At 45.3% G+C, this 22,998-nt stretch overlaps 3 protein-coding genes across 3 annotated transcripts in view; 2 read left to right on the top strand and 1 right to left on the bottom strand.

Annotated features, from left to right (window-relative positions):
* Positions 1-4,112, top strand: part of lin9 (lin-9 DREAM MuvB core complex component) — a 102,677-nt gene extending 98,565 nt beyond the window's left edge. Inside the window, exon 15 of the mRNA XM_078542753.1 lies at positions 2,138-4,112. Within this exon, the coding sequence (XP_078398879.1) occupies positions 2,138-2,243 (106 nt within the window). The 3' untranslated portion in view covers positions 2,244-4,112. The remainder of the gene's footprint in view (positions 1-2,137) is intronic.
* Positions 4,113-8,907: 4,795 nt separating this feature from the next.
* LOC144681049 (high mobility group protein B2-like) lies at positions 8,908-10,023 on the bottom strand. The gene has a single exon (XM_078542735.1). It carries the CDS (start codon positions 9,955-9,957, stop codon positions 9,358-9,360), a length of 600 nt encoding a protein of 199 aa, XP_078398861.1. The 5' UTR covers positions 9,958-10,023; the 3' UTR covers positions 8,908-9,357.
* A 9,568-nt stretch (positions 10,024-19,591) lies between these two features.
* Positions 19,592-22,998, top strand: part of acbd3 (acyl-Coenzyme A binding domain containing 3) — a 49,355-nt gene continuing 45,948 nt past the window's right edge. Inside the window, exon 1 of the mRNA XM_078542741.1 lies at positions 19,592-20,072. Within this exon, the coding sequence (XP_078398867.1) occupies positions 19,751-20,072 (322 nt within the window). The 5' untranslated portion in view covers positions 19,592-19,750. The remainder of the gene's footprint in view (positions 20,073-22,998) is intronic.

Genomic DNA, 22,998 nt, shown 5'->3' with positions numbered 1-22,998 from the left:
ACCTCGCTTTCCCCTCAAGATCTTGAATGTTTTGTCCCTCCCAAATCCATGCCTATCTTTCCTGGAACTTGATGTTTGAGTCCTTCCAATTGGCTTTCTGTCCGTGCCACAATACTGAGCAACATCACCTACGTTATATATGACATTGGGCAGGATTCTCTCCCCCATCACCCCGTAAGGGGCGAAGTTGATGGGCGGGCGCGCACAGATGTGCTTCCGATCGGCACCCCCAATTGGGGGCACGGCGCCATTTTACGTGGGCAGGCCAGTTAAGGCCCGCCCAGCGTGACGTCCGCACCAAAGCGCTGTGCGCGTGGGGGGGAATCCTAAAATCGAGAGTGCGCTCTCTCGCACATGCGCACGAAAGAATGCACTCATTTCCCTGAGGCTAAGTGCAGCCTCAGCGAGATCGGCTCGAAATGTCAAAAAGCTAAAAATAGAAAAATAAAATTTCCTAACATGTCCCCTCATGTGACAATGTCACGAGTTGGGACATGTTCATAATTTTTACAAAAACTTTATTAAAATTTTTAAAAACCTACATGAAACCTCATCCCGCCAGTGGATGAGGTTTCATGCTTTTTCTATTCCCCGCCAGGGCTCCTGGCCTGCCCACCAACCTTAAGGTTGGACAGGCAGGTCCTTTAATTACTTTATTGACTCTGTCAATGGCCTCAGTTGGTCATTGACAGGTCGGCGGGCGGACAGCTGATTCTGCTGCGCCCCCACCTACCTGAAAATTTAAATGGGGCGCGGTGACGTCAGGAGTTCTACCGGACGTCATCCTGTGTCATTTTACACGTTGGCAAGCGGGCCCCACGCCCCCGCTCGCCGACATGTAAAATCCTGCCCATTGTGTGTGACCGTGACAAAAGGTAAACTTTCTCTCCTCATCCTTCTCAAGCTTTTGATACGGTTGACCGCAACATCCTCTTCCAACACCCTCTCCTTCACTGTCCAGCTGGGTGGGACTACTCTCGCCTGATTCCACTGTTCCTATTCAGTTGAGCCACTTGTAATGGCTGCTTTTCCCACTCCTACACTGTTGCCTCTGGTATCCCCCAAGGATCTATTTGGGCCCCTTTCAATTTCTCATCTACATGCTTTCCCTCGACAACATCATCCAAAAACACAGCATCCGTTTCTATGTGAATATTAACACTCAGCTCTCTCGACTCCTCCAGTGTGCTTGTCCAACACCCCGTCTTGGATGAGCCACGATATCCTCTATTTAAGTTTAATCGAGAAGACCAAAGCCATTGTCTCTGGTTCTCACCAAAACCCCTTCCCCTTGCCACCAACTCCATCCCTCTCCCTCCCTGGTCACTGTTTGAGGCTGAATGAGACCACTCACAACCTTGGCATCCTATTTGATCTGAAGCTGAGCTTCTGATTACATATCCTCTTAATGAGCAATGCCTACTTCTGTTTCAACAGCATTGCCTGTTTCCGCCATTCCCTCAGCTCATCTGCTGCTGAAACTTTCATTCATGCCTTTGTTACCTTTAGATTTGACTATTTCAGTACTGTCCTGGCTGGCCCTCCCATCTTCTGCCTTCCATCAACTTCAGCTCATCCAAACCTCTGCTGCCCATATCACACCAAGCCTTCGTCACCCTCCGCCCCTGTGCTCACTGACCTACATTAGCTCCCGTTCCAGTAACACCATGATTTTTTTTAAAAAGTCTCATCCTTTTTTTTCAAACCCTTCCATGCCCTTGCCCCTTTTTTACCTCTATAATCCCCTCCAGCCCTACAGCAAGCCTCCAAGACCTCTGCACTCCTCCAATTCTGGCACAAAAGTAGAAAATGTTGGAAATGCTCAGCAGTTCCAGCACCATCTGTCGAGGGAGAAACAAGTTAACGTTTCAGGTTGATGACCTTTCATCGCAACAGATGCCAGTTCTAACATCTTCCTCATCCCCAATTTTAACCGCTCCACCGTTGGCAGCCATGCCTTCAGCTGCCGAGCCCCTAAGCCCTGGAATTCTCTCCCCAAACCTCTCCACCCCTTTACGTTTCTCTTCCTTTAAAACTCCTTAATCTACCTCTTTGACTAACCTTTTGGTCTAGTGTGCCTTGAGATGCTTTACCATGTTAAAAGGGGTGATCTAAATATGTGTTATTGTTTCTGTAGCTGCTTCCAAAACAACGTAGAAATCCACGTCGCCCACATCCAGAGCGGCCTCAGCCAGATGGGGAACCTCCATGCCTTCACTGCCAACAACACAAACAGGGATTGAAGGAAACATGTTAAACCCCTCTCCGGGCAGTCGCATGGGTCAATCATGAGCTTGCCCCATGAGTGGCAGAAGGAAAGAAGAGGTTTTTTTTTTTTAAAAAAAAAAAATAATTAAAACACATACAAACAAGAGGGAGAGCAATTTCTGTGCCCTTCCTCTGTACTTTTTTCATTAAATATGTAGCGCAGCACCCTGAGCTTTTCAGGAATCTGATTTATTTTTGTATGTTTTGTCATTTAAAGGTTTATTACTCATGCTTTCTCTAACTGTAAATATTAATTGTAAACTGAGGTAGATACCGACTCACCTGAGGAATGTCGGGCTGAATTATGTAAAAATGTAAATAGTTTTTATTTTTAAAAACACAAAAAAAAGGTATGTCGTGACAGAGATCTCCTGATGCACCAGTTGCATCTTCCAGTCCTGGAGTTCCACATTGCTCAAAATATTTCTGTTCTGTCTCCACTTCTGTCGTGATTTTTCTCCCCCGCAGCCCCCCCCCCCCCCCCCCACCACCTTCAAAACAGGCGCGAATGACTGAATGGTCTATGCCTCCAGTCAAAAGGTTTAGTCATTGTAGTACCACCCCCAGATTGAGTTCTACCTCTGGTTTTGGGGAGCCAAGCGAGAGCTAATTAACCTGTGTCGGCCAAGAAGATGTCCACCCACTCGCAGCGAAAAAACGCAACAGCTTTTCAAGTGAAGCGCCGCTCGGAAGCAAGTGGCTGACGAGGGAAGAGAGGGTGTAATAAGATGCCTCGGTCCTCCCTTTGGCCTCCTCTCCGAGTTCAAGTCTTTGTCCTCTACTCTGCTCACAATGGACCAGAAAGACCCCGGTCTTGATTGGTGGTACAGCTGAGGGAAGGTGTTAGAATTGGCTGGGCTTCTCAATCTCCCTGCTGTCTAGCAAAGCACCATTTGTGTGCACGTGTGTGTATATATGGGGTTGAGGAGGGGTGTTGTGCTTAGCTGAGTCCAATTCTCTGTGTGCTGTAACTTCCAACAGTGACACCCGTATTCAGGTAATAATGAGTATTGCCTATGGAGCTGTAGTGAGGAGTTAATCCCTTTGAGGGAGAAGAAGCTGATACTGTCAGGAGATGCTGAAAAATGTCTGTGACTTCACTTGTCTGAGAAACTATCTCTTCCCCACCTGATAAACAAGCAGTTTATTATGACAGTTGGGACTGTCCTCATGCCACTGCCTCCCACACTGCCCCATCCTTTCTCCTCCCATGCCCCCTCTCCGAGGATCACAGGACTGTCAATGCGAGTGATGCAGGGGAGCAAATCTGTCATGTGAAAGTTGGTCGTTTTTTTTTAAAAAAGTGTGTTTAAATGTTTATATTGTAATGAGTGGTAAATAAATGTTTCCAGTTTAATGTAGATTATTGTAAAGTTTTGAATCTTTAATAAATTCCCAATTTGAAGAGTAACTTTAGGGGAAACCATTACAAATAATCATTTTTGATCATTAAGCAAACCTGGGGATGGAGAAACTGAGGTGACTTTTTAAATGTTTTAGAAAAAAGCAAAAAAAACATTCACAGAACTATTATTTTCGAACTTTAACAGGTTTTGTACTTGGTTATGGTTGAAAAGGTTTTTTTTTAAAGTCTGTATCTTTTGTTAGTATTAGTGCCTCTTTTTTTCTTTCTCCCTTTCTAGTTCTCAATGTAAATAGAATCTTCCCCTTGCACTCTTTCAAAATTTCTCAATTTCAAGCAGATAGTTCTATATACCGTTGTAATTAAATCAGAATTAGTGTATGTAGTACTGCCTTTTCAGATATGTTACCTTTTGTATGGTGTATAAAATTGAAAGCAGCTTTAAATATTTATAAATAAAGATAATATATAATTAAAATGGTCTCTTTTTCTCCTCCATCTCATTGGTTTCTATCACTGATGTCTCACCTTTTTTTATTCTTCTTTCCTCTATAATTGTCTTTCTCACACTAAAGTCTGACACTTTCTCCCACTTCTTTCTCATTCACACTTGTACATCTTACTGTCTACTTTCTCATGCTCGGTATCTCTTTCTCCCTTTTTTTATTGTTGGCCAGGCCAGCATTTATTACCCATCCTTAATTTTTCTTGTGTGCTCTCTCTCTCTCTCTCTCTCTCACACCCCCCTCCTCTCTCTCGAGACATTTACAGCACAGAAGGAGGCCATTCGGCCCATCGTGTCTGCGCCGGTCAACAAAGATCTGACTACACTAATCCCATTTTCCAGCGCTTGACCCGTAGCCCTGGAGACTATGGCAACACAAGTGAATATCTAAATACTTCTCAAATGTTACGAGAGTTTCTGACTCAATCACCCTTTCAAGCAGTGAGTTTCAGACTCCCACCACCCTCTGGGTGAAAAAAAATTCTCCCCAACTCCCCCCTTAGCCTTCTACCTCTTATCCTAAATCTATGCCCCCTGGTTATTGACCCCTCTACTAATGGAAAAAGTGCCTTCCTATCCACCCTATCTATGTCCCTCATAATCTTATACACCTCTATCAGGTCCTCTCTCAACCTTCGCTGCTCCAAGGAAAATAACCCCAGCCTATCCAATCTTTCCTCATAGCTCAGACTCTCCAGCCCAGGCAGCATCCTGGTAAATCTCCTCTGCATCACCTCCAGTGCAATCACATCCTTCCTATAATGTGGTGACCAGAACTGCACGCAGTACTCCACTTGTGGCCTAACCAGCGTTTTGTACAGTTCCAGCATAACCTCCCTGCTCTTGTATTCTATACCTCGGCTAATAAAGGCAAATATCCCATATGCCTTCTAAACCATCTTATCTATCTGTCCCGCTACCTTCAGGGATCTGTGGATGTGCACACCAAAGTCCCTCTGATCTTCAGTACTTTCCAGGGTCCTACCATTCATAGTGTAAACCCTTGTCTTGTTAGCCCTCCCCAAGTGCATTACCTAAACACTCAAGTTCTCCTTGAAGCACAGCAGCATTGACATTAATGACTGGGAGGGACTCACTACCAGGGGTTCAGAATGGTGACAACTTGTCCACCGAGCTGCCCCACACTTGGAGGCACAATGTCATCATCATGAGACAGAGCAGTGGCAGGGAAGGGAAGAAAAGGAAACAAATCCTGCCCTCTGGGTCCCATTACCTCCTGGGACGTCCTGCCCCACGTGCCCAAAGACCTGTGGGTCGAGAATCGGCCTGTTCAGTCACGTGAAGACCCATGGCAGAAACTGGCGACCCAGAGCAGCCATTACCCTCAAATCGAGGGGCAGCCGACGACGATTGCAGACACATGCAATTGCAGCACATAGAACGGCCACTGGATGGCGACAAAGCTTACCTAAATTACTGTAGCTACAAAAACAATTTGAGTTGGGTCGGGAGCTCAAAATTTATGTTTGTGACCCGGACTTTCACCTGCTGGGACGGACCCTCAGGAACCTGGACAATGATCACCACCAATTTTCATCCATTAACATAACACAAGTGTGGGTGTAGGAGATTCGTCAAATTCTAAGCAGTCATGAAGTCCCTGACTAATCAGAATTTAAAGGCTCCTTATGAGTGTGTCATTATTTACGGGGGGTCCATGGGGAGTGTGTGAGTATTTACAGGGGGGCCCGGGGAGTGTGTCATTATTTACAGGGGGTCCCAGGGAGTTTGTCATTATTTACAGGGTGTCCCGGGGAGTGTGTTATTGTTTACAGGGGGTCCCAGGGAGTTTGTCATTATTTACAGGGGGTCCCTGGGGAGTGTGTCAGTATTTACAGGGGGTCCCTGGGGAGTGTGTCATTATTTACAGGGGGTCCCCGGGGAGTTTGTCCGTATTTACAGGGGGTCCCGGGGAGTTTGTCCGTATTTACAGGGGAGTTTGTCATTATTTACAGGGTGTCCCGGGGAGTGTGTCATTATTTACAGGGGGTCCCCGGGGAGTGTGTTATTGTTTACAGGGGGTCCCGGGGAGTGTGTCAATATTTACACGGGGTCCCCGGGGAGTGTGTCAGTATTTACACGGGGTCCCCGGGGAGTGTGTCAGTATTTACAGGGGGTCTCCGGAGAGTGTGTCAGTATTTACAGGGGGTCTCCGGAGAGTGCGTCAGTATTTACAGGGGGTCTCCGGAGAGTGCGTCAGTATTTACAGGGCTTCCCCGGGGAGTGCGTCAGTATTTACAGGGGGTCCCGGGGAGTGCGTCAGTGTTTACAGGGGGTCCCCGGGGAGTGTGACAGTATTTACAGGGGGTTCCCGGGGAGTGTGACAGTATTTACAGGGGGTCCCCGGGGAGTGTGTCAGTATTTACGGGGGGTTCCCCGGGGAGTGTGTCATTATTTACAGGGGGTCCCGGGGAGTGCGTCAGTATTTACAGGGGGTCCCCGGGGAGTGCGTCAGTATTTACAGGGGGTCCCCGGGGAGTGCGTCAGTATCTACAGGGGGCCCCGGGGAGTGTGTCAGTATTTACAGGGGGTCCCCGGGGAGTTTGTCATTATTTACAGGGAGTCCCGGAGTGTGTCATTAATTACAGGGGGTCCCAGGGAGTGTGTCATTATTTACAGGGGGTCCCAGGGAGTGTGTCATTATTTACAGGGGGTACTGGGAAATGTGTTATTGTTTACAGGGGGTCCCGGGGAGTGTGTCAGTATTTACAGGGGTCCCCGGGGAGTGTGTCAGTATTTACGGGGGGGTTCCCCGGGGAGTGTCATTTTACAGGGGTTACCGGGGAGTGTGTTATTGTTTACAGGGCTTCCCCGGGGAGTGCGTCAGTATTTACAGGGGGTCCCCGGGGAGTGCGTCAGTATTTACAGGGGGTCCCCGGGGAGTGGGTTATTGTTTACAGGGCTTCCCCGGGGAGTGGGTCAGTATTTACAGGGGGTTCCCGGGGAGTGCGTCAGTATTTACAGGGGGTCCCCAGGGAGTGGGTTAGTATGTACAGGGCGTCCCCGGGGAGTAAGTCGGTATTTACTGGATGTTCCTGATAACGTGGCTGATGGGGAGGGTGTGGGGGATGATGGTTGTGAAGTGGGGTAGGGGGTGGGGCGTGGGTGGTGGTGGCTAATGGAGCAGGGGAGGGGAGCGCGGTGGTTCTGCCCTGGGTGACTCCTGATCCATGCAGCTCATTCCCTTTGTGGAACTGTAAGAGAACCAGGGCAAGTTGATGGGAATTTTATTTATTCAGGCTGTTACTATGACCTGGAATTCACTGTCAGAAAGGGTGACGGAAGCAGATTCAGTCATAACTTTCAAAATGGAATTGGACCAATACTAGTTGGGTGAAATTTTGCAGGGCTATGGGGAAAGAGCAGTGCAGGGGAACTAACCGGAGGAGCTCACACAAGCAAGCTACCTAAAGGAGTTGGTGCTGTGAGAAGGTGTATGGATGCAGTGGGGGAGGCGGCGGGGGGTATTGGGGTGCAGAAATTTAGGTCCAACTTCTTTTAATTCTTTCATGGGATGTGGGTGTCGCTGGCAAGGCCAGCATTTGTTACCCACCCCTCATTGCCCTTGAACTGAGGGGGCTTGCTAGGCCATTTCAGAGGGCAGTTAAAAGTCAACCACATTGCTGTGGGTCTGGAGTCACATGTTGGCCAGACCAGGTAAGGACGGCAGATTTCCCTCCCTAAAGGACGTTAGTGAACCAGATGGGGTTTTTTTTAAGAACAATTGATGGTGGGTTTCATGCGTTTTTAGGACAATCGATGATAGTTTCATGGTCACTGTTACTGAAAGCAGCTTTATAATCCAGATTTATTCATTGAACTTGAATTCCACCAGCTGCCTTGGTGAGATTTGACCGACATCCCTCGAGCATTAGCCTGGGCCTCTGGATTACTAGCCCAGTGACATTATCACTACACCACTGCCTCCAACTACACTAAAGTAAGTGAGTAACTAAATGCTGATCAATGTAAATATATATTTTTTTTAATTAAGAAACAGGTTTCACTGGGTCCATGGGGTATAGTAATCAGAAGCTGCTTCCTCTGCCACCCCACGGAGAGCTGGCATTGATGTTTCAGAGCAGAAAACATACAAGCTTCACTCATGATCAAATCCTTCAAATGAAGTCGGTTTTCAGTTCTAACAGATATCTCAACGTTTACCTCAGACAGACTCTGGCCGAGATGGTCAGAAGAGTCCAGAATACAAGTCTTCCAGCACCTTTGGCTTGCTTGCAGAATCATATAATCATGCAGCACAGAAGGAGACCATTCTGCCCATTATGCCTGTGCCAGTTCTTTTTTATTCTACCAAGGGATGTGTTTTTTATTCATTCACGGGATGTGGGCTTCGCTGGCTGGGCCAGCATGTATTGCCCATCGCTAGTCGGCCTTGAGAAGGTGGTGGTGAGCTGCCTTCTTGAACTGTTGCAGTCCATGTGGTGTAGGTACACCCACAGTGCTGTTAGGGAGGGAGTTCCAGGATTTTGACCCAGCGACAGTGAAGGAACGGTGATATATTTCCAAATCAGGATGGTGAGTGGCTTGGAGGGGAACTTCCATTGCCCATTCCCAGTTGGCCTTGAGAAGGTGTTTCTGAGCCACCCTCTTGAACCACTGCAGTCCATTCTGTAGCAGTTTGGTAGGCCCCTTCAGATAGTAGTTCAGAGTCAACCACATTGCTGTGGGTCTGGAGTCACATGTTAGGCCAGACCAGGTAAGGACAGCAGATTTCCTTCCCCAAAGGGCATTTTTTTTTTTAATGTTTCAGTTTTATTAAAAAAAGTATTGATTCTTATCATGATCTAACATGAGAAGTTAGCAATCACATGTAGTGACAAAAGATCTACAAAAACCATCTGCAAAATATTGGTATTAACTGCTTGACAAAAAAAATCCTCACTACCTTTGCCATTGAAAATTCCACACAAAACATTAAATAGGCAATAACATTCCATCACTCTGGAGTCCCTCTCTTCTTGAAAGGCTGTGCCTTTAAAAAAATCAGCTACTTACAATTAAAACAGTACAGGGCCTGGCTACGCAGTGTAAAAATACAACACTAACTATACTCAGTTTTGTACAGTTTCTTTACACCTAAGCCATTGATCCAAATTACAAATGAGTTCACATTTCCTGTCTTTGCAAAAAAAAAATAGATCAAGCTTAGACAAAGATCTTTTTTTACATCTGGATTTATTTAATCGTCATCTTCATCATCATCTTCTTCTTCATCCTCCTCCTCCTTCTTCTTCTTTGCAGCCTGAGCAGGCTTGGCAGCAGGTTTCTTACCAGCTTCGATCTTGCTTTTGGCACGATAGGCAGCAACTTCCTTTTCATACTTCTCCTTTAACTTGGATGCCTTCTGCTCATATGGTAGTTTATCCTTGGGTTGCACTGTAGACCACATTTCTCCCAACTTCTTTGCAACATCCCCAATGGACATTCCAGGAGATTCACTCTTGATCTTTGGACGTTTCTCAGAGCAGAAAATGAAAAATGCTGACGGTGGTCTCTTGGGGGCATTTGGATCCTTCTTCTTCTTCTTGTCCCCCTTTTGAGGGACATAGTCCTTCATCTCCCGGTCATAGTGGACCTTGTCATTCTTAGCCAGGTCTTCAAACTTTGACTTCTCTTTGCTTGACATAGTGTTCCACCTTTCCGAACATTTCTTTGAGAACTCTGCAAAGTTGACGGTGGCTTCAGGGTGTTTCTTCTTGCGCTCCTCTCGACAAGTCTGCACAAAGTATGCGTATGAGGACATCTTGCCCCGGGGCTTATTGGGATCTTTTCTAACCATGGCTGGTTTGTATCAGACGCCTACACAAGGCGTCAATGGACTACAAAGCTACACAGGGCGCTGGTTCTCACTATTGGTTTTTAGGACAATTGATGACAATTTCATGTCAATGAGACGAGCTTTCAATTCCAGATTTATTTTTAATTAATTGAATTTAAATTCCACCAGTGGATCACTAGTTGAGTGACATTTTACCACTATTCCAGTGTCTCCTGCTCTCCTGCTCTTTCCCCACAGCCCAGCATATTTTTCCCTTTCAAATGCTTATCCAATTCCTTTCCAATCTGCTTCCACTGCCCTTTCAGGCAGCACATTCCAGGTTATCAGAACCCAAGGCGTTCTTTTGCCAATTATCTTAAATCCATGTCCTCTGATTATTGACCCTCTTGCCAGTAGAACCAGTTTCTCCTTGTTCACTCCATCAAAACCCTTTAAAATTTAGAACACCTCAGTCAAATTTCTCCTTAAACTTCTCTGCCCTGAGAAGAACAATCCCAGCTTCTCGAGTCTCCCCACACAATTGAAGGCCCTCGTGCCTGGTAACTTTCGAGTTAATCTCCTCTGCACCCCAACCAAAACCTTGACATCCTTCCTAAAGTGTGATGCCCAGAATTGGACATAGTTTAGCTGAAGTCTAACCAGCATGTTGATAAAGTGTAGATGTGGTTTTTATTTTAATTGAGTTATTTCCTATCTGTCACCTTGGCAGATAAGGAGGGACACAGCTTCAGTCTCTGATCTGTGCTGCAAATGGGCTCAGAGCCACAAAGTTATGGAGAGAGAGAGAGAAAGAGATAAGGGCCAGGATTTTCCCCTCGGCGATTTGGGGGCGGGGCCCACTCGCCGATGGGAAAATGACGCGGGATGACGTCGGGAGGAATCCCCGACATCATCCCGGGCCATTTAAATCTTAAGGAAGGCGGGCGGGCAGCGAAATCAGCTGTCCACCTGCCGACCTGTCAATGGCCAATTAAGGCCATTGACAGGCTCATTAAGATAATTAAACACCCTGCCCGGCCAACCTTAAGGCTGGCGGGCAGGCCAGGAGCCCCAGCGGCCTGTAGATTATTAATGAAACTTCATCCACTGGCGGGATGAGGTTTCATTACCGTTTTGTAAAAATTTAATAAATTTTATGAGTTTGTTATCAACATGTCCCATCTCGTGTGACATTGTCACATGAGGGGGACATGTTTTAATAATTTTAATATTTCTCTATTTTTTGACATTACTTACCTTCCACGAATCTCCCTGAGACAGCACTTAGTCTCAGGAAGCTGTGTGTGAAAGACCGCACTTTGACAGATGGGGATTCCCTCTCCCCCTGCACGGGAAACGCATAGCGCTCCCCATCGGGCAGGCCGCTGGGCAGGCCTTAATTGGCCCACCCACTCAAAATGGCGGCAGGCCCCGTTTCGGCGGCAGAGTTCGGCTGCCCGCCCACCGCCGAGCCGGTGGGGCCCGCCCGCCAGCCTAGGGCTAAATTCTGCCCACGGTTTCCACTCCTGATTGTAATTCGGTTGCCCCTTGCTGAGGAAAGTTGGCAGTGGGAACTTCAGGCAAGGACAGAGTCTATAACTAAGGGTAGATAGGGTAACGGAACACCTCGGGCAGAATTTTTAGTTCGCAGGCGGGCGTGCATCTGATCCGATCGGACGTGTGAGATGACATGGGGGCGAACGTCCCGACGTCATCCTGCGCTCGAGCGATATTCTAGTCAGTGGACACCCGCAAAAGTCAGAAGCACGCCCGCCGACAACTAAGAGGCTAATTAAGGTTATTAAAGGTGCAATTGTCGCCGATTTTTTAAGGTCCGTCCAACCTTACAGCTAGCGGACGGGCAACTCAGCCAGGCCGACTTTGCATTTTTCATGAAACCTCATGCCCGGATGGGGGGGATGAGGTTTCTGTTATTAAATGAAGGAGAAAGAAAAATCTATGGAGAACATCTTTTATGGTGTATATGTTCAGGGGACTGATTGTGATGCTTGGACATTTTTTCCTGATTTTAAAACCTTTATTTAATGCTTTTCAGGTCTTCAGCTCCCTGAGGCAGCTCTCTGACTACAGGGAGATTTCTGTCGGCGCTAGCCCACGCCCACGCTGACATCAGCGCCCACCCTCCTCCCGTCCCCACCCCGGCAGCACTGAGCTTCTCAGCGTGCGCTTCACCCTGACCGCGGTCAGTGGTCCGTTCCCCAGCCGATCCCGGGCCCATCGATCCCGCCCACCCGCCAACCTAACAATTCAGCCCCTTGAAAATGTTCAGCTGATCAGAGACAGCCACATAGCTCCTTTATAAAATCTGCTCTGCCATACTTTCTGCTTCTGTTTGCAGACTCCCTCTCCTGGTACAACTCTGTATGGCAGCTTCAAGGGAACAATATGTACCGTGCAATTACACTACATAGAAAACAAAGAAACATAGAAAATAGGAGCAGGAGTAGGTCATTCAGCCCTTTGAGCCTCTTCCACCATTCAATATGATCATGGCTGATCCTCTATCTCAATGCCATACTCCCGCTCTCTCCCCATACCCCTTGATGTCTTTAGAGTCCAGAAATCTATCTAGTTCCTTCTTAAATATATTCAGTGACTTGGCCTCCACAGCTTTCTGTGGTAGAGAATTCCACAGGTTCAACACCCTCTGAGTGAAGAAGTTTCTCCTCATCTCAGTCCTAAATGGTCTATCCCGTATCCTGAAACTGTGACCCCTTGTTCTAGATCCCCCCCAGCCAGAGGGAACATCATCCCTGCATCCAGTCTGTCCATCCCTGTCAGAATTTTATACATTTCAATGCGATCCCCTCTCATCCTTCTAAACTCCAGTGAACACAGGCCTACTCGGCCCAATCTTTCCTCAAACAACAATCCTGCCATCCCAGGAATCAGTCTGATGAATCTTCGTTGCACTCCCTCTATGGCAGGTCTACCCCTTTCTTAGGTAAGGAGAACAAAACTGCACACAATACTCCAGGTGTGGTCTCACCAAGGCCCTGTACAGCTGCAGTAAAACATCCTTGCTCTTGTACTCAAGTCTTCTCGCAATGAAGGCCAACATACCATTTGTCTTAACTGCTTGCAGCACCTGCATGTTTGCTTTCAGTGGTTGGTGTACAAGGACACCCAGGTCCCTTTGTACATCAACATTTCCCAATCTATCACCATTTAAATAATACTCTGCCATTCTGTTTTTCCCACCAAAGTGGATAACTTCACACTTATCCACGTTATACTGCATCTGCCATGTACTTGCCCACTCACTCAACTTGTCTAAATCACCTTGAAGCTTCCTCATTGCTCAAGTTTTGTGTCATCAGCAAACTTGGAATATTACATTTGGTTCCATCATCCAAATCATTGATATACACTGTGGGGCTCAAGCACTGGTCCCTGTCGTACCCCACTAGTCACCGCCTGCCACTCCGCTTTTTGAAAGTCCAAATACACCACATCCACTTGTTCTCCCTTATCTATTCTGCTAGTTATGTCCTCAAAAATCTCCAGTAGGCTTGTCAAACATGATTTCCCTTTCATAAATCCATGTTGACTTTGTCTAATCCCATTGATATTTTCCAAGTGTCCTGTTATCACATCCTTTATAATAGACTCTAGCATTTTCCCTACTACAGATGTTAGACTAACTGGTCTGTAATTCACCGTTTTCTCCCTCCCTCCTTTTTTTAAAAAAACCCTCCAATCTGCTGGGACTGTTCCAGAATCTACAGAATTTTGGAAGATGACAACCAATGCATCCACTATTTCCATGGCCACCCCCTTTAGTACCCTGGGGTGTAGGTTATTGGGCCCTGAGGATTTATTCACTTTCAGTCCCATTAATTTCTCCAGCACCGTTGTTTTAGTAATACTAATTTCCTTCAATTCCTCCTTCTCACTATACTCTCAATTCCCTAGCATTTCTGGGGAGTTATTTGTGTCTTCCTCTCTGAAGCCAGAACTAAAGTAGTTGTTTAATTGCTTTGCCAATTCCTTGTTCTCTATTATAAATTTTCCTGTTTCAGACTGTAAGGGATCTACATTTGCCTTCACCAATCTTTTTCTCCTTACATACTTGTAGAAGCTTTTACAGTCCACTTTTATGTTCCTTGCAAGGTTACTCTCATACTCTATTTTTCCCCTATTAATCAATCTCTTGGTCCTCCTTTGCTGAATTCTAAACTGCTCCCAATCCTCAGGCTTGCTACTTTTTCTAGCAACTTTATATGACCCCTCTTTGGGTCTGATACTATCCTTAATTTCTTTTGTTAGCCATGGTATCATGCATGGATTTGTAACGGGCAGGTTATGCCTGATGAACTGGATTGTATTTTGTGAAGAGCTGACTAAAGTAGCGGACAGGGGAATATCTATGGATGTTATTTATATGGACTTCCAGAAGGCATCTGATAAAGTGCCTCATAAGAGACTGTTAGCTAAAGAAGCTCATGGAATTGAAGGCAAATTATTTCCTGATTAGGGAATTGGCTGAGTGACAGGAGACAGAGATAGGGATAATGGGCAGGTATTCTAATTGGCAGAATGTGACTAGTCTCCAGTAATGATGTTTGTCGGGGCTTCAACTGTTCACTATATTATTAACAGCTTGAATGATGCGATAGAAAGCCACATATCAAAATTTGCCAAGGACACAAATATAGACAGCATTGCGAGCAATGTAGATGAAAGCATTGCAAAAGAAATTATTAGATTAACTGAATGGGCAAAACTGTGGCAAATGGATTTCAATGTAGATGAATGCATATAATTGTGCTTTTCAGAGAAGGTTTACCAGACTAATACCAGGAATGGGCGGGTTGTCTTATAAGGAAAGGTCGGACAGGTTAGACTTGTATCCGCTGGAGTTTAGAAGAATAAGAGGCGACTTGATTGAAACATATAAGATTCTGAGGGGTCTTGACAGGGTGGATTTGGAGAGGATGTTTTCTCTTGTGGGAGAATCTAGAACTAGGGGTCACTGTTTAAAAATAAGGAGTCGCCCATTTAAGACAGAGATGAGATGAAATTGTTTCACTCAGAGGATCGTGAGTCTTTGGAACTCTCTTCCTGAAAAGGTGGTGGAAGCAGAGTCTTTGAATATTTTTAAGGCAGAGGTGGTTAGATTCTTGGTAAGCAAGGGGGTGATAGGTTATCGGGGGTAGGTGGGATGCAGATTTGAGGCTACTATCAGATCAGCCATGATCTTATTAAATGGCACAGCAGGCTCGAGGGGCCGAGTGGCCTATTCCTGCTCCTTGTTCGTATGTTCGTAAATGTGAGGTCATCCACTTTGGACCTAAAAGGAATAAATGGTGAAAATCTAGAAACAGTGGAGGCCTGAAGAAACCGGAGGCCTTTGTACAGATCATTAACATTATCATGAACAGGTACAGAAAATAATCAAAATGGAACGCTGGCCTTTATATTTTGAGGACTGGAGTACTAGGCAATAGAAGTCATGCTTCAGCTATATATAGCCTTGCTTAGACCACAGCTGGATTACTCTGAGCAGTTCTGGGCACCACACCTGAGGAAGGATATATTGGCCTTGGAGGGAGTACAGTATAGATTTACTAGAATGATACCTGGACTCCAACGGTTAAATTACAAAGAAAGAGTAGGATTGTATTCCCTGGAATTTAGAAGATTAGGGGGTGATTTGATCAAAGTTTTGAAGATGTTAAGGAGAATATACAGGGCAAATAGAGAGAAACAATTTCTGCTGGTTGGGAAGTCTAAGACTAGGGGAAATAGGCTAAACATTAGGGCCAGACCTTCCAAGAGTGAAATTTGGAAACACTTTTACGAAATAAAGGGTGGTAGAAGTTTGGAACTCTCTTCCATAAAAAAAAAGTTTTGACCAAACCACCAGATTGCCCCAATTCTACCTTAACTGTTTAATTTAGGTTAACAGAATGTGAGCACCAGGTTTGTAAACTTAATAAGTAAATAACTGTTTATTGAACAAATTGTCTTTAACTAGTGGCAAAAGAAAGAAATATGAACTGCTAACTTCTAACACTATCACTTAAACTCTACCCCCTTCTTAAATCCCTATACACACACACACACACACACACACATAAGACACATAAGACATACAAAACATGGATTTTAAGGGTGGGATAAAACAGTTCAATATCACCAATTCTGGAGTACAGGACTCGATGGGTTGATTTTGATCGATGTCTTCCAAATTCCTTTCAGTTCTTTGTTGATGACATGAGGTGGTCTCCCAGCACTTTCAGTATTTAGTTCACTGGTTGAGAACCTGCTTTTGAATGTCTCTAACAGTGGTTTTCCCTTTTTCCTTTTCACAGGGGTTTCCTCAGAGAGAGCAGGTTATAGAGACATGAGGAAAAGAGATTTTAGATGTTTCCTCTTTGCAGGCCAGGGGCTTTCCGCAGCACTGCTAAAGTCAGGCAGCTCCCTTGGTACCGGGCTCCTTTCTGGCACCATCCTGTCTTTCATGGCACACTCTGTTCCAAGACTGCAACATTGTGTATATCCCTCACACTGTTCCAGGAGACATGTTTTTCAAACTGCAGCCATTGTAATTTTAATCCACATTCCAACAGGAAATAAAAAGATATGTTCTTTACAACAATCCAACAGAAGTAAAAAGATATATTTGAAAAACATGTCTACTTAATTGCCTAGCCTGCACCCTTAAAGAGATGAAACGCCATTTCAAAAATGTGTTTCATCACAAGGTATGTGACACATGGACAACAAAACACGAGACTTACTCCATTCATCCTTCCACCCCCCCTATACAATCTTCAGCATTTCTTACCCCTTTAACTTATTTTAATATTTTACACCCGGGACAATGCATCTGCAATCTCATTATCTTTGCCAGCAATGTAAACAATATTTACATTGAATGGTTGAAACAATAGACTCCATCTAAACAGTCTCGCATTTCAAGTTTTAAACTTTGCAATGAATGCCAGTGGATTATGGTCAGTATAGATTAGTGTTTCACTGTTATTGTGTCGGACATAAACTTCAAAGTGTTGAAGAGACAACAACAATGCAGGAGTTTCTTTTTCTACTGTAGAGTACTTCCTCTGATATTGATTTACTTTCTTGGATAAGTACCCCACTGGCTTCTCTACCTCTAATTGATCATCTTGTAATAGGACTGCACCTGCCCCCAAGGCTCTGAAGAAGAGTCGTATGGACTTGAAACTTTAACTCTGATTTTTGTCTCTCCACAGTTGCTGTTAGACCTGCTGACTTTTTCCTGCATTTTCTGTTTTTGTCCCAAGTCACTAGCATCAATTGCTATTTTAAAAGGTTTGGTAAAGTCAGAGGAGGCCAACACTGGTTCATTTATTAAGATTGCCTTCAGCTTTTCAAATGCTGCTTGGCATTCTGCTGACCTTAACACTTTTGCCTGTTTTCTCAAGAAATTGGAGAGAGGTACAGCTAGTGTGCTGAAGTTAGGCACAAACTTCCTATAAAACCCACACATCCCCGAAAATCTCAGGATTTCTCGTTTAGTTTTAGGAATGGGAAATTCTATTAGAGCGTTCACTTTTGCTATTCTTGGCAACACTTGCCTTTTTCCTACAATGTAACCCAAGCAAATTCGCTTTTGGCCAGATATAAGAGGTAAGCCACCGACTGCAATTGCTTAAACAGGTCCTCTGATTGCTTCACATGTTCTTCCCACGTGTTTCTATATATTTCGACATTGTCTAAATAAACCACACAGTTATGTGCTTCAGCTACTTTACATGTTCCTGTGAGTCTTCCTAGAAACATGGACACATAATCCAACATAGAGGATTTGTCTTTCTGCTTTAGGAACTGTTCCTTAATCACTTTTAATGGGCCTCCTATTTCATGACCATAGATCAAATCAAATGAACTCTCTGGAGGGAAAATCCAGTAGATTCATTTGGAGAATCTCTGGTAGCAAATAGAAGAAATCTAATCCTTTGTCCCAAGCCTTTGGGTATTCATGGCAATACATCTTAATCATGGTTTTGAGAGTCTGATGGTGTCTCACTAAAGCTCCCTGTGTCTATGAGTGATAGGCAATAGACTTTAGTTGTTTGATATCCAAACTGCTGATTATACCCTGGGGAATTTTAGACATGAAGTTAGGACCTTGGCCAGATTGTATTTCAATTGGCAGGCCGTAACGAGTGGAAAACTGAGTTAACTTTTCCACTACCACCTTAGCTGTAGTTGTCTTTAAAGGAATTGCTTCTGGAAATTGGGTTGTCATATCGATAATTGTAAGGATATACTAATGTCCTGCTTTCGTTTTGGGTAATGGTCTTACACAATCTACTAATACCTGACTGAATGGTTCTTCAAAAACTGGTATGGGTATTAAAGGTGCTGGTTTGATTACATGTTGAGGTTTACCTACTACCTGACATGTATGGCACAGCTAGAGTATTGCGTGCAGTTCTGGAATCCGCATTATAGTAAGGATGTGATTGCACTAGAGAGAGTGCAGAGGAGATTTACCAGGATGTTGCCTGGGCTGGAGAGTTTTAGTTATGTGGAGAGATTGGATAGACTGGGGTTATTTTCTTGGAGCAGAGGAGATTGAGGGGGGACATGATTGAGGTGTATAAAATTATGAGGGGCATAGATAGGGTAGACAGGAAGGAACTTTTCCCCTTGGTGGAAGGATCAATAACCAGGGGGCATAGATTTAAGGTAAGGGGCAGGAGGTTTAGAGGGGATGTGAGGAAGAATCTTTTCACCCAGAGGGCGGTGGGAATCTGGAACTCACTGCCTGAAAGGGTGGTAGAGGCAGAAACCCTCATAACATTTAAGAAGTATTTGGATGTGCCCTTCTGATGCCATGGCATACAAGGCCTAGTCCTAGGGAATGGGATTAGAATAGTTAGGTACTTATTTGACCGGCGCAGACCCAATGGGCCGAGGGGCCTTTTTCTGTGCTGGAGACCTCTATGACTCTATGGCCACTATCAGCACCTTCTTTAGTCATTAACATTCCCTGTCTGTTTTTATTTCAGATTTCCAGTGTCCACACTATTCTGCTTTTATTTGAGAGTGTCCTGGTCTATATATACATGTATATATATATATATTTATATAAACTAGAACAACATCGCCTGAAAAAGCAGGTTATTGGGTCATTGCTAACTGTGGAGTCTTGCTGTGCACAAATTGGCTGCCGCGTCTCCTACATTTCAAAATGTTTTTAATTGGCTGTAAAACCCTTTCCGAAGTCCTGAGGTGGGGGTGAAAGGAGCCACATATTTATAAATTATTTAAACAAAAACAACTACATTCAAGTGGGACCCATTCATTGATTTGACAGGCGGGTGCGGATTGTCAGGCCCAACTTGTCCGTCTCCTAGCAACAGCCCCGGGGTAGAGGGGCGGGGCTGTGTGCGCATTCTGTTTCCGGTGTGAGGGGGGGGGCCAAGAGCAGGGGTGCTATTTCCGGTATGAGCTGGGGGCGGGGCTGAGCGTGCGGTTTTGTTTCCGTTATAAGTTGGGGGTCAGGGCTAAGTGTGGGGTCCTCTTTCCGGAATGAGCTGGGTGGGGGTTGGGCTGGGCGAAGTGTCGGGTCCTGTTTCCGGTATGAGCTGGATGGGGGTGGGGCTGAGTGTTGGGGTTCCTGTTTCCGGTATGAGCTGGGGGCGGGGGCTCTGTTTCATGTGTGAGCTGGGGCTGTGAGCGTGAGGGTTTCTGTTTCCGTGGCGAGAGGTGACTGGGGGCCGGAAGTGACGCGAGTGCCTGGTGACGTGGCCGCTGGCCTGGAGGGGGAGGGGCAGCCGCGGCGGTGGCGGCGGCCATGCTGGAGATGATGGCGGCAGCGGCCGAAAGCAGCTCGGTCTCGGCCAGCGGTTCCGCCCGGCTGGAAGTCTCCATCGACGGCCTAACGTTGAGCCCGGACGAGGGAGAGCAGGAGAGCAGCAAGCCGCGGGAGGCCTCACTCAACGACACCCATCCCAGAGCAGCGGCCCCGGTGCCTGAGTCGGAGTCGGAGCCGGGAGCCGAGGCTGGGGCCGGGGGAGAGAAGCTGCAGGAGGGGCAGACACGGGCTGAGGAGATGGAGGAGCACTGGGGCTTCCACCTGAATGAGCTCTACTGCCTGGCCCTCAAATTCTTTAAAGGTAACAGCTTCCCCGCCCCCACTCTTAACATTCTCATTTAATAACCATTATTAGATATCAGGTTATTAGATAGCCTGTCCTATTATATGTGGAAATATTTAATTACCGGATGAAACAATACAGCCCTGGGGGTCTTCTTCGGTATCCAGTTGGTTCCATTACCACCCCCCCCTACTTTTTCCCCCCAGAGCCTTGCCAATTGTCCCTTCAGCTGTTTTCCAATTCCCTTCTGAATGTTATCTAACTGAATATAGGGTGCTTCCACCTTCCTTTTCAGGCAGTGCATTCCAGATCGTAACCACAAGCTGTGTTTTGAAAAACTTCTTTGTGTATCACCTATGGTCCTTTTGCCAATTATCATAAATCTCTGTCCTCTCTTTACCAACCCAGTGGAGGCAGTTTATCCTTATGTACACTATCCAAATGCCTTGTTTTAAGCGTCTCTGTTAAGTTTCTCCTTAAATCAATGTTGCTCTTAAGGGAGCAATTCCAGTTTTAGCGTCTCAGCAGTGTACACTATAGTTTACACAAAATATGTGCATTTTAAAACATTAAAAGTACTGCATGTTTCTAAAGTGCTTTATCATTAGCACCTGATTTCTTATGGTGTAACACGGAGTTAAAATCAATTATCGTCTTTGAAAAGTAGGGTTAGAAAGGTAGAATGTAATTGGATCACAGTTACACAATAGTTCAGCCTCTGTTTCATTTGCTTTCTTATTTAAGAATGATGTCCCTATTTATAATGGTAATTGGACATGTAAGTTTGCGATGTTCCAGTTGTGTGAATGGTGAAAAAGGCATCTCCTTGGTGTACTTGTGGGTTGATGTGGCATTTAGTTTCAATAGTAAATGTAGATATAATGAGAAAAAGTTAGCAGGAAGTGTAAGATTTTAACTTTCATTTTATATGCAAAAAAATTGTGTATATTTAAAATGCAATGTAATTTAAAAGATTTTAAACAACCCCTTTTCTAAAATTCTCATCCTTGTTTAATCCTCAGGCTTCACCCCTTTCTATTTCTGTAACCTCCCGCAACCTTCCGAGATCTCTGTGCTCCTCCAATTCTGGCCTCTTCAGGAGTCTAGGAAAGGGGCAGCCACAGGGGATTGGGGCTCATGTTCATCTGGAGGAAACTCCAGCTGGGCAAACGAAGTGAATGGCCTATTTCCTTGTTGTAAATTCAATGTTAAAGTTATTGTGTAAAAATAAGGACCATTTATCTGGATGCCATTCACCTTGGCGAGAATGAGTTTGGCTAGATTGCTCCAGATTTCTATAACTTAAATCGAAGTGGACAGATTGTTTTGTTTGTATAGTTTTCTCTTCCACCCCACTTGAATGCCCTGATCCTTGATAAGTCCCAGAGCAGAGAGGTTAACAAGTGGCCATTCTTTGTGTTTGAGCCCAGACAGTTAGTACAAGGCTTGTGTGAGCAATGATAAGCCCAAACCTACCCTCATTCACATGATACTTTCCCCTATTGGTCCTTGTGTCGTATAGTAAGTATGCAATCTGGCTAGTGTTCCCCCACCACTCTAAGCAACCGAAGCTCTGAATCCTGTTGTTTTAAACAGGCCAATAGAATCATGCAATTGGAAATCTGCTTAGGTGACCCAGGACCATCCAGATTGATCAGGAGACTTGGATGTTATCAGAGTAAAAGAAAGGAACTTTAGGAACTCAGGACATCTCAAAAGGTTTTAACAGCCAGTGCTGCACTTTTAGAAAGTATAGTCACTGTTGTAAAGTAGGTAGATGTTCTGTGAGCTGTTCAAACAAATGTCTAACTGTATCCAGTGCTCTGTTATTTTGAGGAAGGTTCATGTGTATAGCGTTTTAAAAAGTCATACCTCTGATAAAATCATATGGTTGCTTTTCTGGTCGCTGTCCACTGGTCCATACCAAGTGGGTGAGAGGGCAAGGTCAGACTTGGCCAGCTTACTTCTACCTCTTCTCCCTCCCACCCTGTTCACTTCCACCAAAACCTCGTCTGTGAAGGTTCGGTCCTGTGGGACACATACTCCCAATGTGAGTCAGCACCTTCAGCAGTGCAGTGGCGCAATGGACTGAGCAGTACTTGTCTATTCTATTGTTATTGGTGAAATGTCACTGTTGCATTTAAACACAGCAACTTCCTGCTGCCTTAAAGTAAATTAAAGCTGTTTTTAAGTGTTAAGAGCTGTTGGTATCTGTTCATAAACACTTTCTTTGGCTAGCTGCACAGTTACAGCACAAGCTTGCATTTTGTCACTGGCTTTGGTACACATTATACCAGTAGGTCTCTGAGCTCTCTTGTTTCTAATGATCTCTATTCACACCTTTTGTTTTTGGAATCCCTTCAAGGTCTCTACCCTCCCTATTGCTGTAATCTCTTGTATCTCCACAACCCTCCGATATCTGTGCAGGTTCAATGCTGCGTCTTGAGCAGCCCCAATTTTCATCGCCCCATCATTGGTGGCGTGTCTTCAGCTGCCAAGAACCTAAATTCTGCAATTCCCTCCCTAAACCTACCTCTTTGACCAAGCGTTAGGCCACTTGGCCTAATATCGCCTTAAGTGGCTGTGTTAAGGTGTGCTTCCTGTGTATTGTCTCAGGGGGCTTGATTTTTTTTTATATTCATTCACGGGATGTGGGCTTCACTGGCTAGGCCAGTGTTTATTGGCCATCCCTAATTGCCCTAGAGAAGGCAGTGGTGAGCTGTCGTCTTAAATCACTACAGTCCATGTGGTGTAGGTACACTCTCAGTGCTGTTAGGAAAGGAGTTCCAGGATTTTGAACCAGCAATGGTGAAGGAACAGCGATATATTTCCAAGTCAGGATGTTGAGTGGCTTACTTGCAGGTGGTGGTGTTCCCATCTATCTGCTGCCCTTGTCCTTTAGATGGTAGTGGTCATGAGTTTGGAAGGTGCTGTCGAAGGAGCC

This window comes from Cetorhinus maximus, chromosome 5, assembly GCF_964194155.1.
Source record: "Cetorhinus maximus chromosome 5, sCetMax3.hap1.1, whole genome shotgun sequence".
Classification (NCBI taxonomy): Eukaryota; Metazoa; Chordata; class Chondrichthyes; order Lamniformes; family Cetorhinidae; genus Cetorhinus; species Cetorhinus maximus.
The sequence above is the reverse complement of the archived record's forward strand: the minus strand, read 5'-3'. Positions and strand labels throughout refer to the sequence as shown.